This window comes from Aotus nancymaae, unplaced genomic scaffold, assembly GCF_030222135.1.
Source record: "Aotus nancymaae isolate 86718 unplaced genomic scaffold, 86718_ANA_hifiasm-v0.15.2.pri h1tg000008l, whole genome shotgun sequence".
NCBI lineage: Eukaryota > Metazoa > Chordata > Mammalia > Primates > Aotidae > Aotus > Aotus nancymaae.
This window is the reverse complement of record NW_026988419.1, coordinates 4,408,291-4,427,122: the sequence shown is the minus strand read 5'-3', so window position 1 is coordinate 4,427,122 and position 18,832 is coordinate 4,408,291. Positions and strand designations below refer to the sequence as shown.

At 41.3% G+C, this 18,832-nt stretch overlaps 2 protein-coding genes across 25 annotated transcripts in view; one reads left to right on the top strand and one right to left on the bottom strand.

Annotated features, from left to right (window-relative positions):
- TRIP12 (thyroid hormone receptor interactor 12) overlaps window positions 1-12,357 on the bottom strand; it is a 159,121-nt gene extending 146,764 nt beyond the window's left edge. For 10 of the 24 annotated variants that reach the window (XM_021676897.2, XM_021676902.2, XM_012434065.3 and 7 more), the window contains exon 1: window positions 11,296-11,426. The gene's annotated coding sequence lies outside the window, so the exon portion shown is untranslated. Of the gene's footprint in view, window positions 1-10,471; window positions 10,487-10,691; window positions 11,205-11,295; window positions 11,427-11,497; window positions 11,515-12,297 lie in introns of those variants that run through there. The other 14 variants (XM_021676898.2, XM_021676900.2, XM_021676904.2 and 11 more) reach the window with 7 other exon arrangements.
- The window catches only part of FBXO36 (F-box protein 36), a 79,990-nt gene continuing 72,903 nt past the window's right edge, over window positions 11,746-18,832 (top strand). Inside the window, 1 exon segment of the mRNA XM_012434072.2 lies at window positions 11,746-12,026. Coding sequence (XP_012289495.2) covers window positions 11,931-12,026 — 96 coding nt within the window. The 5' untranslated portion in view covers window positions 11,746-11,930.

Below are 18,832 nucleotides of genomic sequence, written 5' to 3'. Positions count from 1 at the left end.
AGAAACATCTGACTCTTAAAAAATAATAATAATATATACCATTTGCTTATAATTCCCATGTATTAATTCTATATCCACTGCTAGAGTAACTCCACTGAGATTCCTTAAATGATTGCTTTTCTAGGTTTCAGAGTATTGCTACATACAATTCAACACCTTTAAAAGATAAATGCAGTAGGTGCTGAAATCAAGATAACTCTTTCCTTGTGCCATGATTCTAATACTAGCCCTTAAAATGGAAACAATTCCAGAATTTTTTTAGAACTGTTGTTTTACTAAGTCCTTGATTTTACACTCCTTAAAATAACTATAGATTAAGCCATTCCTAACTTTACAACTGTCTAAAGAAATAAGGAAAACTCCCCAAATCCTTTACTACTATATTAAAAACTTAAATAAACTCAGCAGACATCATGAAAAAGTTCAAAGTTTCCTGAGATACGGTAAACTCTCAGAAGTTAACTGTGTAATTATGAATCACCTTAATTTTCCTTTTTAGTAACAAGAAACAAAACCTTAACACCCATGGCTGAATATAACCAAACACATGAGTTAGGTTGTAGGCCCATTCTACAGAAGAGAAAGAAACTCTGGTATTCCAGCAAACATACATTTACTAATTCCTTAACTCATTCAAGAAATAAACTGAGTATCAATTAAAACAGGTACCACAATGAAGATATAAAATGATTGTGCATTTTCTCTTCAATAATTCCTGTCAGTAGTCCTTAGTTTCAGCAATGAGAAGACACCTGGAAAAAATGTAATGGCCTAATATACAGGCAGCTGAAAAGTAATACTAGATGGCTAGAAGAGGCAGAAGCAGATTATCTTACAGCACCACACCAAAGACTAAAATTCCCCAAGTCTTAGCTCATAGCAGCAACTGGAAAGGCAACACTTTTCAAAAGGCAGGATGAAGACTAGAGTAAAAAAGATGAACTCTACAATTAACAGTCTAGTTTTCTGAAAGGATTTTGAGGCCAGAATGTGAAAATCAACTCTAACGTTACTAATGACAAGCAAACAGGTCTGATCACAAAGTTAAGACTACTGAATCTTCTTAAACATCAGCCTACTTGTGGCCACCTACTGGGGGAAGGGCACAAATGTATTTGGATCTAGGGTGGAGGGGTAGAGACCAGGGTCGAATTCCCTAGAGACTAAGCTGCTTTCCCTAGGTAAGAAGAAAAGAAAATTTTTCCTTCATAAAGGAAAAAAATATGAAGCTGGGTGGCTGTTTTGCAGAAAAATAGGCACTCTTGTGCTATAGTAGTAAAACATATAGACTTCACGAATATTTTTATTCTAAAGTCAGTCCACAAAATGTTGGACAATACAGCCTTCCTTACTCCACAAACAGGTATAATTCTGAGTCACAAATCTACATAGCTAGCATCTCTGCTTTCTATATAAGAATCAAATTAATTAGGAAAGTCTCTAATAACACACTAGAAATAAAAGCTGCTAAAGAAAACTAAATATGCCAGGCGCGGTGGTTCATGCCTGTAATCCCAGCACTTTGGGAGGCTGAGGCAGGCGGATCACGTGAGGTCAGGAGTTCAAGACCAGCCTGGCCAACATGGTGAAACCCCAACTCTACTAAAAATACAAAAATTAGCCAGGCTTGGTGGTAGGCACCTGTAATCCCAGCTACTCGGGAGGCTGAAGCAAGAGAATCACTTGAACGAGGGAGGCGGAAGCTGCAGGGAGCCAAGATCACGCCACTGCACTCCAGCCTGGGCAACAAGGGCAAAACTCTGTATCCAAAAAAAAAAAAGAAAAAAAGAAAGCTAAATATATTTTGGCTAACAGAACTCTGAAAAAGTATTTTTTTAGTTTCTCTTCAGCCACCATATAACCCGATTTCTCATTTTTAAAATCCTGTGTACATACTTGTTTAAAAGTAAAGGTATTTGTTAAAAGATATAAAATTATGCTATATAGGAAGAGCATGTTCTCCTGTTCGATTCCACTGGAGGATAACTACAGTTTAATATATAGTTTCAAATAGCTGGGGGGAAGATATTTTATGTTTCCAACACAAAGAAATGATAAATGTTTGTGATGATGGTATGCTAACTACCATGGATCTGATTACCAAACATAATATGTATTGACACATCACTAAGTACCCCATAAATACATACATATATGTCAAAATAAAATTTTAAAAACCAAACAATAAAATTGAAGGAGTAACAACTCTGCTATCCAGGGTGCAAAGCAAATATTTTATTAGAATATTTTATTTGATTAAACTACGTAATATTAATTTTTACTACTCAAAAGTATTTATTTATCCCAGAGTCAGTAATGGCTAGAAAAATTTTAAAAAAGAAGTATTTAAATGTATTGAATGCTAAACAAGTTTCCCTATATAACACTTACAAATTACTGAGAACAACTCACAAAAAATCATGCATTAGGTATCAAAAAGTATTTTGAATTAAAAAAATATTTATCTTAATCTAAATCCCCACCACAATTACACCTTTAAGCTCCCCATTCTCTTATACCCTCCCCCAAACAATCAAGGCCAGTTTAAGTCCTTCTCTCTCTATGAAGTCTTCCTTAGTAACTTAAATCCAGAACTGAACCTCTCTAAACTTGCAAGTACCCACTGTATGAAACTTAATCTTGTACTTAATAACAAATAATGCACAGTGCTAGATGTTGTGTGCTATTGTCATAAGTTAGAACTCATCTACAACAAAGTGCATTTCAAGATATGGAATCTCCTTTTATAAATCTCTTCTTTCTAAGCACCCTCTAAGAGGGCAGATATTGTATGGAAGCAGAAATGCACTCACGTTAGCTGCTCATGAACACCTGTTTTTGTTTTTTGAGACAGGGTTTCACTTTGTGGCTCAGACTGGAGTGCAGTGGCATTATCTTAGCTCACTGCAGCCTCAACCTCCTGGGTTCAAGCGATCATCCTGCCTCCGCGTCCAAAGTAGCTGGGACTACAGGCATGGGTCACCACACCAGGCTAATATATATTTTTATTTTTAGTACAGACAGTGTCTTGCTGTGTTGCCTAGGGTGGTCCTGAACTCCTGGGCTCAAGTCATCCTGCTCCTGCAGCCTCCCAAAGGGCTGAAATTACAGGCATCAGCCACAACACCTGGCTGAGTATTTGTAAATGAAGGTGCTTCAACAATTTATTTAGGATAGCCACAAATCATGCCCTAATTCATGTTTCTTAATTTACATTCTAATATCAGATTTTCTAAATGCAGTAAATTTACATTTAGAATGTCTACAGAATATTTCTCTATGATAAATACTATACTCATATATGCAGTTTTAGACAAATATGCTGTGATGGAATAAGTTATGTGTCAACTATATGAAACATAACAGAACTTGGACGACAAGGAATAAGTTTCAGGTCCTTTTATATTCTGCCAAACACAATCTCGGCACGGAGTAAGAACCTGATAAATATATGTTGATAAATAAATCATTATCTACTAATAAACACTCTCCAAATGCTGAATTTGGGGTGACCAGCCAACTAAAATATTCTAGGGACTTAACAATTCCTTAAGTAGCTGATTTTAGTGAGCCCAATTTTGAAAAATGTATATTCTACACTCAGCTGCCAACCCCTGAAAAATGAAAACAAGCAAGTAAATAATGGCAAATGATGCTAATAATATTTCACAACATAGTTTCTCAGTGTGTCACACCAAAACAATCATATACACCTACCAGTACAATTCATTATTTTGGAAGCCTTGTGCTAGACACTGTGAGGATAAAAGAATAAGATCTCTACCTTGAAGAGTCCAAAACTGCAGTTAAGAAGTTAAGATGTAAACAACTAATTATGTAAGACAGAATGTGAAAGCCATCCTGAAATATGTTACAGAAGGGGACTAGAAGAGAGTAGGGAGTAAAAATTTTAAAGGAGTCACTAGAAGAAAGTTAAGTGTGTGTGTATATATACATAGTTATAAGAGATACAAGATGTGAGAGGGGTATCAATTCAGGTAGACAAACTAAAAACTAAAGCAAAGAATGCTAAAAAGTTCCTGGGTGTGTTCAGAGAGGAAAACAGTTCAATCTGATTGCAGCTAAGGATGCAAAACAAACAGAATTACAAAACACTGGGGTCCTAGAAGTTGATAGTATTACCTGTATTTGCTATTTACAAGGCTACTAGATGCACTTGGTTTTTTGAAAATCAAAAAAAAAAAAGTAGGGGACCTTCATATGATCTCTATGAACCTGCTCTCTAAGGACACAAAGCAGCTTAAATTACAACTCTAGAGAGAATTTCAAGAGATGGGCTACCGTAAAAACTCACTTTAGGTTTCCAGGGCATCACACATGTTTACCAGTATAAAAACTTTAAATTGAGTTAATCTGACCTTAAGAAGACAGCACAAGGTACATCATATTTATTCAGAGAACTGCCCACGGGTAGAATGAGTAGGAGTCTGGAAGTCAGGGTAGAACTCATTGGTTATGACAGCCAACAAGTTGATTAAAATACACACTGAAATGCTGTAACTTCAAGTCTTGAAGGCTTGTTGATGGACATTTCAGCTTATAAATAGCCTTTAAAAATCCATGTATGGGTAATAACACCATATTTATAGAAATACGTACATGCTCTCCAAAACGAAACAAACATAATAAACTAGAATGATGTAGACTATTATAAATTGGAAACACTAATCATATAGCACTGTATTAAAACATACTGGTTGGGTGCAGTAGCTCACGTGAGGTCAGGAGTTCAAGACCAGCCTGGGCAACATGGTGAAACTCTGTCTCTAACCAAAATACAAAAAATTAGCCAGGCATGGTGGTAGCTGCCTTTAATCCCAGCTACTCAGGAGGCTGAGGCAGAAGGACTGCTTGAACCCAGGAGGCAAAGGTTGCAGTGAGCCAAGATCATGCCACTGCACTCCAGCCTGGACAACAGAGCAGACTCCATCTCAAAAAAACAAAAAAAACAAAAAAAACTTATCTAGGTCTTCAATACACTTTTAACTATCAACTATTACATGCACATAATGGCCAATTGAAGAATAACAAAATGACTTGCCCCAATTCTTTTTAATATGTATGATTTAAAGTAATTTGCAGTATCCAAAATATATACCAACTGACTAAAAGTCTCAAAATCATTTTAGCATTAACGACGCCAAATGTGAATCAAAATTTTAAAAATAGGACATTAAGCCATTACAAAATATTTCCATTTACAGTATCTTATTTTCACAAGACTTATTCTATCAACAAACAATCCCTATTATGGGCCAGGCACTATGCTAGATGCAGAGACAAAAAGAGACACTACTTGGGATTACTATCCTTGTAAAAATTAAAAAAGAAGGGTGAGGGCTAAGGACTTCAAAGATTTCATAATCAACTAAGGAATACTATTGTATACTAAAAATATATCTATTTTTTGAGACAGGGTCTCGCTCTGTCACCCAGGCTGGAGTGGCACAATTACAGTTCACCAGTTTCAAGCTCCCAGGCTCAAGCAATCCTGTCACCTCAGGCTCCCATGTAGCTGAGACTATACAGGCATGTGCTACCACATCTAGCTAATTTTTGATTTTTAGTAACAACAAGGTCTCTATTAAGTTGCTCAGGCTGGTCTCAAACTCCTGGGCTCAAGCAATCCTCCCGCCTCAGCCTCCCAAAGTTCTGGAATTACAAGCATGAGCCACTGGATCTGGTCAAATGTTTTCAAGTAGGACACCTATGCATATAAAAGAGGCATGTTCTACATAAAAGTTTTAACAAATGAGGCAATGGCCGACAGTACTGTGAACAAGTGGAGAAAGGGCCTTGTGTTCCAATTCATCTGTGGAGCCTAAATCTCAATACGGAATGTCTACCATATAAATGACAACTGACTCTAGGTTATGTGTTAATAATCAAAGTTAAATTATTTGCCCAAGGTTACAAAGATGGCAAGTGTATAGCCAGGACTGGAACCTAAGTCTTGCCTTCAAATCAGATAATCCGTTGAACAGTGCTGTTAAGGAAAACACAAAGTTGCAGGTAGCTTTTTCACTCTAGACCACCTTAATGACTTTTTAAAATCAAGCATAACCATGAAACTGACTACTGCCAATAGCTTCTGCACTCTTAAGACAGAGCACATAAGACTGAATAATGGGTAAGTTCCTTTTCCAATCCAGTTTAATGAAATCACAAGAAACAACCAAAATCTAAAAGGCCTCAGAGAAAAATGACTTAAAAGACTTAATTCGGTCTAGGAAACAACCTCTTTTTGCCAATAACCTAAAACTATCAGTAAGTTAGGATATTAAAGAAGTACATTTTTTAAAAATCCAAGACATTAGTTAAGTTAAATTTTACTTAAAAAAAATTTGAGGAACAGGTCTAGCATCAGTATACTTATCTATTTATTACAAATAACAGCAAACATCCATTATGCACAGAGAAACCCAGTAGAAAGGTAGAGAACAACTGCTTTGAGGTTGTCTTCAAGTCTGTAACACAGTTGCTGAAATGATACACAAGTACTAAAAGAAAATACACAAGTAAAGCTTATATTACATTACACTACATGTTAAGAATTACCAAGCACTAAGATTATACACAGCAATATAAAAATTATATTGATTGTGTAATTATCTACCAGATTTTTACTCTTCCACCCTATCTGGCCTGGACTCCCCTCAGGCTTGGCCCTATTAACTAAAGCTTGGCCTATGAAAAAAGTGGAACAGATTAATCCACTGGCTTAACACTAAAACATGGCAGTGACAGTTGATATCCATCCAGGACCTCTAATGGCACATTAGTCAGGGGAGATGTGAAGAGGCCATGATCACTGAACCAACCAACAGAAAGCATTCTGAAGAATCTGCTGGGATCAAAGAACCCTTCTAAGCAGGCTGGAGTACAGTGGTGTGACCAGACCTCACTATTAACTTCAAATCTCTGGGTTCAAGCAATCTTTCCGCTTCAGCCTCCAGAGTTGCCTAGAACTACTGATCCATGCCACCAAGCCCAGCTATTTTTTTTTTCTTTTTTGTGGAGATGAGTCTCACTATGCTGCCTCGGCTAAAACTCCTGGCCTCAAGCAATCCTCCCACCTCCAATGCCACCTCGCTCAGACCAATCAGGTTTATTAGTGTACCTTCACACACACCACAACTGTATGAAATCAACTTTGCCCTCAGGAAGCCTCTAATCCAATTAGGGAAACAAAAGCAACACATGTCAACAAATGCAATACTGTAATGCAGAAATGAAGCCAGTACAGATAACCAGAAATATAAAGATCACAGGCAGAAATTTGTTTGAGAAAGTGATCTGAATAAGGATGAGTTGTAAGTTGTTCTTTATCTCCTTTATCTTCTGTGTTTTTCTGTACATAGTGGGTGCTTGCTTTATTTAAATGAGGGAAAAGTCCAAGTCAAACTGGCAATTGCAATAAACAATTTCAGTGAAGATAAAAAACCAAATAGGTTGCTGTTTTGACTTGAGTCCATTAAAGGACCACAGCAAAAAAATAAAGGGGCAAATGGTATCACATTTGCTCAAAAATATCCCTACCTGTCCACTTAAAAGGGGGGAAGTTCCCTAAGTTCTGTAAAGAAAACAGTGACCAAGATTCAGAAGCATTATCCCCTAATTGTAATCTCTTACATTAGAAAGTCAATTTGGCTCACACCTGTAATCCCAGCGCTTTGGGAGGCTGAGGTAGGTGGATCACCTGAGGTCGGGAGTTCAAGACCAGCCTGACCAACATGGAGAAACCCCATCCCTACTAAAAATACAAAATCAGCTGGGCATGGTTGGCGCCTGCCTGTAATCCCAGCTATTCAGGAGGTTGAGGCAAGAGAATCACTTGAACCCGGGAGGCAGAGGTTGTGGTGAGCTGAGATTGCGCCATTGCACTCCAGCCTGGGCAACAAGAGCAAAACTCCATCTCAAAAAAAAAAAAAAAAAAAAAGAGTCATTTCCTAAGAGTACAAACTAGAACAGGTACAAAGGTACACATTTTGTCAATGAAAACATAAACAAATTTGAAGTTTCTTTAAACAGATTAACAAGTTTATTGAGTAGAATGTATGGCCAAAAAGTGTATCTGGCATGCTGATGCCAAAAAATGAAAGTAACTTAAACAAGACCAAAATTAGGCCCAAATTCTACCACCAATTAAGCAGCAATTTCAATTTATACTTTGTACCTTCAACCTACTTTACATTAATTCTCCCCTTCCCCATGGACCACCACCACAAATGAGAAGCTGTATCTTTTAAAAATGACCTCAAAACAGCTAATGTAATTTTCTAAAACTAATTTATTTAGCATGTTGTTGTTTTTCACAGTCATTAAATCTGCTGGCTCTCACAATCACCCAGTGAGGTAAAATAAAGACTACCCAACCCCATTTTACAGATAAAATAAATGAAAACCAGACAGGGCAAATGACTAGGTCAAGGTCACAAAGCTACTAACTGGTAGTGTGTGAATTTCCACGCCATTGATGTTTTCACTGCTAGGATGACGACCTTAAAGCAGGATATTAAAACTTTGTCTAGATAACATAAATAAAATAATCTTAAAAGTTACACTGGGGCCGGTGCAGTGGCTCTTGCCTGTAATCCCAGCACTTTGGGAGACCAAGGCAGCGGATCACCTGAGGTAGGGAGTTCAAAACCAGCCTGGCCAACATAGTGAAACTCTATCTCCACTAAAAATGCAAAAATTAGCCGGGTGTGGCGGTGCATGCCTGGAATCCCAGCTACTCCAGAGTTTGAGGCAGGAGAATCACTTGAACCTGGGAGGCAGAAGTTGCACTCCAGCCTGGGTGACAGACTCTGTCTTTTAAAAAAAAAAAAAAAAGGTAAAATGGGAAAGGAATCATACATTACTACAAATTTACTTTGCCAGGTGAAAGTACTAATTTTACCGTGGTCTACCTAGCATCCCATTTGTTTTTTAAATGTAACTAGATTAGCACCTTCTGGAACTCTGTCAAAACGGTCCTCAAACTTTGTGAAAGTAAATGGAAAAAAAAAAAAGCCTGTTCATAGACACAAACTAAGTAGTATAAATGTCAGCTGAACAGACTTAAAAACTGCTCATACTCCTGAAAAACTGGGAACTTAATGAAAACAATGATAATCTTAATTACAGTTTTCCAATTCTTAGGGATATTGGCACATTCATAGAAAAGGCAGACATGTACAAAGCCCACAAACCCCAACCATGTTACGTACAAGGTCTTAAACTTAAAATAAATGGAATAAAAACTCCCTCAGTCTCACAAAGACGATAGAGTCACAGCAGTTCAACATTTCTGGGGCTAAACACAGAGCAGCAAGTGTCAAAAAAAAAGAATTATAATTTTGGTATACTCTAAAACTTACACTTAATATTGATCGCTTTGCATTGAATAAATAAGAAAAACAGCCTCAATAAAACCCTCTACAATTTATTGTCTCTAAACCTCTGCTAATTCCATTCCTTAACCCCCTCTGGGGTGTAAATGCGACACACACAGACCTCATATACAGGCCTCTTGCCTTTTTTTCTAACACAACTAGGACCTTTGTTCTGAGCGTCGGTTTTTTACCCCACTCAATAGCTCTTTCAACTTTCTACCCTGTATTTTTTGTTTTGTTTTTAAAGAGGAGACGCTGAGCCTCAACTTGCCATGTCTTTAAAAAATGAAATGCCAAAAATATCTAATGAGACTCTCGAGAGGAATACAAAGTTAAACACATCACTAAACGGCCTACAAAACAGACTAAAGCCCGGAGATCGGGTGATCTGGCAGCCCAGGCAAGACCGAGGACCGCGACCAGGAAGGGAGACAGCAGGAGAGCAGTTAGGCGTCCACTTAGAACGGATTCACTGCGCTATTAACCGTACCCGCCCCCCACCAACCTTTACACACAGACACATTCCCTCCCCCAATTAACTAACGAAGCAATTAAACTATGCCCACCACCAGACTCGATGCTTAGGCTAAACCACCCCCAGACAAAGTAGAACAGCATTATCAAAAAAACCAAACATCTATCTTAAGGGTTTGAAAGCTGCTCCTTCCGTTCTCTCCTCACCACGTAGACTAACCAATTCTCTCCTGTACCTCACCAGCAGTTCAAATGTTATTCCCCCCTCCCCCGATTTACATGTGTTTTTATGTTTTTCCGCATTTTTCCCTCTAAGAAATGAAGGATTTCTCATTCTGAGAAAGGGAAAGACGCCGAGGAGGATAGGATTTGAGATTTTACTACCTTCGTTATTCGAACTCCCCTCTAACTTGCCCCTGTACTTGAAACCCACTCACTATGGAGAAGGAAGGAGAGGGGCTGAACTGATGGACAAACGTTGTAATAGGTTTTATGTAATCCACATATAAATAAATTAATCGCCTGACTCGCTCTGAATGCGAATACGATTGGGGTGACAATTGGCCCACCTTCCTCCCCCAAGTCCTAGTTAAACCCACCTACCACCAATTTCCATTCTTATCTATTTAAAAAGGATGCTCTGTTCTTCTTAGTCAAGTTTCTCGGCTTCTTTAGGCCCCCCTGCGTGCCCCGCTCGTCATCTTTCTCCCTCAGCCTCAACTTCCCACGGCTTAAAAAACTGCCCCGCGCAGACCCAGTCTCCGGGCTCACCCGCCCTCAACCACCCCTCACCGTCCCCCTGTGCAGGAAACCCCTTACTGCGGTCTAAAGTCACTCCGGCCTCTCCCTCCTCTGACCCTTGCTTCCCACAACTGTTGTCACTCCAGCTGCTCCCTAGTTTCCATTTCCGGGCCGTCCATGGCCCCGGAGCCTCCCCTCTCCCGGTTTCCGGGCCCCTCGTCCCATTTCCGGGGAACCCTTGCCGTCTTCACACTCCCCACCTGCACTTCCGGCCCCCCACTTTCTCTCTTCCCAGACACCCTCCAAGCTCCAAAACCCACTTCCGGCCCCCCTCGACCCCCGCCGAGCTCCCCAACACCCTCAACCCTTACCCCGCTTCTGTGAAGGGCCCTCTTCATTGCGGGGAGCCGGAGGAGGGACTCAGCGACCCCTACCTCCCGCCGGGCCCCGGGCCCTCCGGCCGCGGCCGCCCTCGAGCGTCTCTCCCGTCAACCCCCGGCCCGGTCCTTCCGCAGCCCCGCCGGTGCCGGGAGCAGGCCAAGCGGGGGCCGAATCGCCGCGATGACACAACCGAGCTTCCTGGGACTTTCTGTTCCAGCTCCTCCCCCCGCCCCCCCAACCCCTCAGCCCGGCCCCCTCCCCACAGGCTTGCCCCCGCCGCCCGGAGCTGCTCCCCAATTACCTAGTTAGGCCCCAAAGTCTCCGGTCCGGACTCGGTGGCGCGGCAGTAACTTCCACTCGCTCCCCCCACCCCCCCCAGCGGCGGCGGCGGTGGCGGCTCCGGGTCCCTTCAATTATCAGCTGAGCCGCAGCACCGCTGCCGGCGTGCACCTCCGCCCGTGCCGCCTCCCTCCCCGCCCGCTCAGACACCCTCAGGGAACTACTTTGCCCTCGGGCTCCGGCTGTCGGGTTCGTCCGCGGGACCGGCCCCGCTGCCTACTGGAGGCCCATCACATCGCTCCTCCCTCCCCCGCCGCCCGGCTCGACCCTCTCAGCAGCCTCCGATCTCGTCCTGATTTCTTCGAGGGACCAGGAAGGGGACTGTGGACCTCCGCTTGGTATCCCTCCGCTGGGGTCACCCCCTCCCCTCCGTGGTAGCAGGAACTAATTCCCTTTCGGGTCACCAGGGACCTAGAGCTGGAAATTTCACGGATCAGGGTTCCCTGTGACCCTTGGAAGAAGGGACGATCGCCCCAAGTTAGAAATCCTTCTGCCAGCTCATAAGCGTGGCTCGATTTAAACTAGGGTTTTGGCCCCTTGACCCCACCAAACCCCGCCCCTTCCTGGTTGTCTTAGCGACGGCGGTGGCGTCCCAAGATGGCGTCGTGGCTGCCGGAGACTCTCTTCGAAATTGTAGGACAAGGTCCGCCGCCAAGCAAATACTATTACCAGTTACTGGTCACCCGGTCTCAGGCAAGTGCGAGCCGCGGTTTACCCTCTCTCCTAACTCCTTCCCGGCCCGGCTGGGGCCCAGGAGACGGGCTGCGCTAGGCCGAGAGCAACCGTGGCCCGCCGGAAGCGCCCAGTCCCGGCTCCGCGCCGGGAGATTTTCCTCGTCACCTCGGCCTCCTCGGTCCGGCAGCTCGCGTGTCCCTGCTCTCCCCAAGCCCGGCTAGTTCCTGGAAAGCCTTCTCTGCCTCCTCGCGTTGCCGCGCGCTCCTTTCCCGCCATCCCGGCTTCTTACCCGTAAAGTTTCTCCGCGCGAAGAGGAAAACCGGCGTCCCCGTCTAGCGTGCGGCCTCACCTCAGCGTGGGAAAGAGAGAAAGAAAGATTTAGCCAAATGTCCCAAGGAGGAGCGGCTAGGGAGGGGAAAAGGAGAGATGGTCTCTTTTCCAGGATAAGAATTAATCATGGAGAATTTTTTTAAAATCTTTTTGTGGCCTTTACGCGTACCGCGGCCACATCAAAACTTAGTTATTACTAGTAGCAACTGACGATTGGGAGCCCTTCTCTTACCTTTTGGAGCCCCTTCTATCCCACTAAAAGTGTACGAGGGGAGTGGTATAAAAACGTTTCAGCTGCTGTGTGCTTCAGCCCCACCCATTATGACGTCTGCTCCACAACAATAAGACCGAGAGTTATCACCAAAGTAACAATCGGCCTATTTTTATGCCTACTGTAGTTATTGAAGGTGGGCTTTTGGATGATTGTGTCCATGAAATTCTCAAATTCAGCTGGGCCTCCGCTGAGAACACGTTTCTAATCCTGACTGACCTTAGGCCTGTCACTGAGTAGTTCATTCATGCACCCAGTGCCTGAATGAACAGATACTATTCATATAAAATGAAATTTAGAACTTCGTATATATTTGTTTTGGTGTGCATATTGATTATTGCCTCGGTTTGTCCAGGAGTCCTTAAAATACGTAATGTTATTTTTTTTCTTTTAAAATATAAATGTTAATATATATTTTTTTAAATTTAAGATTTAGAGGCCGGGTGCGGTGGCTCACGCCTGTAATCCCAGCACTTTGGGAGGCCGATGCAGGCGTATCACGAGGTCTGGAGGTCGAGACCAGCCTGGCCAACATGGTTAAACCCTGTCTCTACTAAAAATACAAAAATTAGCGGGACATGGTGGTGGGCGCCTGTAATCCCAGCTACTCAGGAGGCTGAGGCAGAAGAATTGCTTGAACCCGGGAGGCTGAGGTTGCAGTGAGCTGAGATCGTGCTGTTGCACTCGAGCCTGGGCAACAGAGCGAGACTCTGTCTCAAAAAAAAAAAAAAAAAGATTGAAATACTAAAAAAAATTTTTTTAACTTTCTTAGTATAGTACTTCCTTTTTTTTTTTTTTTTTTGGAGACGGAGTTTCACTTGTTACCCAGGCTGGAGTGCAATGGCACGATCTCGGCTCACCGCAACCTCTGCCTCCCGGGTTCAGGCAATTCTCCTGCCTCAGCCTCCTGAGTAGCTGGGATTACAGGCACGCGCCACCATGCCCAGCTAATTTTTTTTTGTATGTTTAGTAGAGACCATGTTGACCAAGATGGTCTCAATCTCTTGACCTCGTGATCCACCCGCCTCGGCCTCCCAAAGTGCTGAGATTACAGGCGTGAACCACCGCTCCCGGCCAGTATAGTACTTCTTGAGAGCAGGGCTAATAGGCAGTGGCTTCAGAGTCAACCTCAAATTTTTAATTAAACTGTTTATAGGGGTTTTTGCATATTGAATTAGCGATTTATGAAATGCTGAAAGGCGTCCTTTTTGTATGTTTTTAAAACGGATTATTGATTTTTCCATTGGCTTTAAGATTTATTTATTTATTGAGATGGAGTCTCGCTCTGTTGCCCAGGCCAGAGTGCTGTGCCATGATCTCGGCTCACTGCAGCCTCCACCTCCTGGGTGCAAGTGATTCTCCTGCCTCAGCCTCCCCAGTAGTTGGGATTACAGGCATATGCCACCATGTCCAGCTACGTTTTGTATTTTCAGTAGAGACATGATGGTTCACCATGTTGCCCAGGCTGGTCTCAAACTCCTGACCTCAAGCGATCTACCCACTTCCACCTCCCAAAGTGCTGGGGTTACAAGTGCCTACCACTACGCCTGTCCAATTTTTTTTTGGATTTTTTGTAGAGAGGGGTTTTGCCTTGTTGGCCAGGCTGGTCTCGAACTCCTGGCCTCAGATGATCCGCCCTCCTCAGCCTCCCAAAGTGCTGGGATTACAGACTTGAGCCATCACGCCTGGCCAGCTTTAATATTTATGATCATAACAGTTCTTTACTTTCTAACATGAGGGGTCAAAAATATAATATCTTCTAATCTTACATGAGTTTCTATTTTCATCTACCTGAAGTAAGTTAGAATGTTTTAATTTTTACAGCCTTGAAAAATTTGTCTTTTTAAAGCATCTTTTTTCCCTTGAGGGTCTGGTATTACAAGTATGCTACATTTATTTCATTTGTAAGCCTCAACAGTCGGAATACCTGTTTGCCATTTTATTTTAGTAAATTCACCTAAGGAGTGCTCCTGGCATTCATATTCTTAAAAAATACTTCTGTTGTTGGCGTTGTTCAGACTTTGCCCTCGAGTCTAACTTAGTCGCATACCTTCCTCTGCCTACTCTGTTTTAAGAAATCTTTCCTACCATCCTTTCAATGTTCTTAATTTTTCTTTTTCTTTCTTTTTTAATTTTTTTTTTACAGGTGAAAAACTCTTCTTCATCTCAGGTTCTTTAATTTCTGTCAGTCACATATATAGAGAGAGTCCTAAGTTCTCATCCATTTTCTTTTTTAAGCATGCTGAATAAATCCACTGCACTTCTACCAGAGAGATTTAATCTCCAAGCTAATTAATTCACCCTCTTTTTAAAGTAAAATTTGTTGTAAAAAATGGCATGCCAAAAAAAATATACTTTTCAGTCAACTGCCTTGAGAATATGCTATTTTCTAACCACAAGACAATTTTTCTGAGTCTTAGCACAGGAAACCAAACATCTAGTAAGAGGTGGTCTGACATAAATAAGTACTAAAAGACTAGCATTAAAATGTGTTTTATAAGATAGATTTTTTTCTGGAATGACTTTCTAAAATTATTTCTTGTACATTTCCTTCCCTTTCTTCTGTCCTTATTTATTTTATGTTGTATATTATCCAAATTAAGCCCCAGATTTAGATGAATCCTTCTTTCATGCTGATTCTGTTTTTTAGTCTCTTTTTCACTGTATCTTTTTCTTTGGCCTTAAATCAAAATAACGGCACATTTGACATGGATTTCAGTGCAAATATTTCTCTCCTTAGTGTCATACCACCATTGACAATACTCCAGAATATAAATGTTGTACATAAATATTTCTTTTGTGTATATAGTAACATTCCAAATATATTGTATGCTTACACAGTCACTTCTCTTTTACAGCATGATACCATGTTGTTGTTGTTTTGGGGTTTCTTATTTATTTTTATTTTATTTATTTACTTATTTTGAGATGGAGTCTCGCTCTGTCGCCAGGCTAGAGTGCAATGGCATGATCTCAGCTCACTGCAACCTCCGCCTCCCGGGTTCAAGCAATCCTCCTGCCTCAACCTCCCAAGTAGCTGGGACTACAGGCGCATGCCACCAAGCCTAGCTAAGTTTTGTATTTTTAGTAGAGATGGGGTTTCACCATGTTGGCCAGGATGATCTCTATCTCTTGACCTTGTGATCTGCCTGCCTCGCTTGACCTCCCAAAGTGCTGGGATTACAAGTGTGAGCCACCATGCCCAAATCAGGGTTTTTTTAATTCAAAAAAATAATTTTTGATAACATGGGGAGAAATGCCAGATGTAAGTGATGGGGAGGAAGGCAGCAAACCACATTGCCATGTATGTACCTATGCAACAGTCTTGCATGTTCTTCACATGTACCCCAAAACCTAAAATGCAATAAAATATATATTTAAAAATAATAATTTTCAGATTATAGCATGAAGTCAATTTAGTTTCTCAAAGCTGATCTTTATGATGATGATGATTGCAAGCTTTAGAAAAAAATAGTGCACTGTGCTAGAAATTAAAAAAAGAAAAAATTCTCTAAACTCTTGCTAGAAATAAAAAAAAAGAAAAAAGAAAAAACAGGGCACTGCTTTCTAAATCAAAGATTCACTCAAGAGCTGGGCACCTATAATCCCAGTGGCTCACACCTATAATCCCAGCATTTTGGGAGGCTCAGGTGGGAGGATTCCTTGAGCTGAGGAGTTCCAGAACAACCTGGACAACATAGCAAGACCCCTTCTCTTTAAAAAAAACAAAAAAAAGAAGAAGGCCCAGCACCCAGTCCCTAAAGAATTTTTTTTTTAAGGAAAAAAAAAAAAAAAAAAACGTTGGACAGGGTGGCTGACACCTGTAATCTCAGCACTTTGGGAGGCAGGCGAATCACTTGAGGCCAGGAGTTCATGACCAGCCTGGCCAACATAGCAAAACCCCATCTCTACTAAAAATACAAAAAATTAGCTGGATGTGGTGGCGTGTGCCTGTAATCCCAACTACTCGGGAGGCTGAGGCAGGAGAATCGTTTGAACCCAAGAGGCACAGGTTGCAGTGAGCTAAGATCTTACCATTGGGTGACAGAGCGAGACTCCATCTCAAAAAAAAAAGTATTACTTACTCTAGTTCTATTAGTATACATATTTTTTCTTATACTGGATTCTAATTCTTTGAAAACTAGTAGATTCATAAAGTGTTAGGACTGGCAAAGATCTTTGTTTTTTTGTTTTTGTTTTTGAGACAGTGTCTCACTCTGTCACCCAGACTGGAGTGCAGTGGCACGATCTCGGCTCACTGCAACCTCCGCCTTCTGGGTTCAAGCAATTCTCTTGCCTGAGCCTCCCCAGTACCTGGGATTACAGGCACCTGCCACAATGCCCGGCCAATTTTCGTATTTTTAGTAGAGACGGGGGTTTCACCATGTTGGCCAGGCTGGTCTCGAACTCCTGGCCTCAAGTGATCTGCCCGCCTCAGCCTCGCAAAGTTCTGGGATTGCAGGGTAGAGACACTGTGCCCGGCCAGGGCTGGAAAGAATCTTGAATATGACTTAGTTCCTACTCTCATGAAGCATATATATTCTTATATATAGTTGGGAGAATGATTTATATCATTTTAATGATATAATGATATCATTATATCATTATATATAATGATATATCAGCTTTAATGATTTTATATGTTGTATTTTTTTTTAACGCCAAAGGAAATTCATGAGCAATTGCTAAGTTAATGAGTACAGACGTTTTAAAATCTGTGAGTCCAGAAGAAGCAAACAATCCCTTTATATTAAGTGGTCCAGGAGGGTATTGTTACCAGTATTGTGCTCTTGAAATGTTGTCTTCTTTATCCTCTCAAAATGGAATTGTTGCTTAGGAGGCCAGAGCAGTTAACTTAGGTTTAACATGATAAATACTGGAAAAGTGTTAGAAAGAGAGTAAGATGGGAATTGGCAGATAAGGGCTTTTGCAGCCAATAACCCAAGTGGTTGTCCGAAGCACCAGTATGTTACAGTTAATTCCAGCAGATGAAAGAAGTTAGAGTTGGGCAATAGATTGGTCCTGTTTTATCTTTTACTAAATCCTATCCAAAGCTCCAAAAAGATATCCGAAGCTAGTGCCATTTGCAAAAAAAGAAATGCAAAAGCTCACTTCCCTAAATAATATAGCAATTATTTTAGAAGTGCATTTGAGTTATAGCACTAACAGACTGAAAACACCTGAGGTTGCATGCCAGCCTGTGACAGGAAACTGTCACCTCAATGAACTTCTGACAAAGGAATTAAAACCAGACTTGGTGACGGCTAGGTGAGAGACAACTAAAAATTGAGCTAGCACCATTTCAAACTACAGACCAGTTTTAAAGATTTAAAATGTAAATGCTGTCTAATAGAAATGTTTCCGCACACACCCTTTGACCCAGCACATCCATTTCTATAATTTTGGTGTCCAAAAATGCTATCACATGTGCACAAGGATATGTGAGCAAGATTATTCACCAAAGTAAAATAATTGTAAAAACATTTTTCCATGAGAGGAAATGTGGTTAAACTGTGATTCATTCATGCCGTAGAATACTATCCAACTCTTAAAAAACAATGCGGTGGATCTCTGTCTACTCAGTAGACCAAATAAAATCTTTAGCAAGAAAAGCAAGTTGCTGGATTTTAAACATAGCAAGATCCTACTTTTTTAAAAAGTATTTTAAGTAAATGTTAGGTTTTAAATAATTATTAAAAGAAAAAGCTGGAATGATGCACTCTTAGAGTTACAGATTTTTACTGTCTGCATTCATATTTCTGAAAGACCTGAACTTTCTACCATGAGCATTTATTTTTATAATCAGAGAAAAGCAATAAAGATTTAAAACGAAAGTGTAGCCAGGCAGGGCGTGGTGGCTCACACCTGTAATCTCAGCACTTCGAGAGGCTGAGGCAGGTAGATCACCTGAAGTTAGGAGTTCAAGACCAGCCTGGCCAACATGGTGAAATTTCGTCTCTACTAAAAATAAAAAAAATTAGCCAGGTGTGGTGGCAGATGCCTATAATCCCAGCTACTCAGGAGGCTGAGGCAGGAGAGTCACTTGAACCTGGAGGGTGGAGGTTTCAGTGAGCCAAGATCACCACTGCACTCCAGCCTGGGCGACAGAGTGAAACTCCGTCTCAAAAATAAAAAATAAATAAAAAATCAAAGTGTAAATGCATAACTCTTACTCTGAGGTGGTGTCCTGCCTGCATTCCTCCTATTTGCCCAGCACCACCTT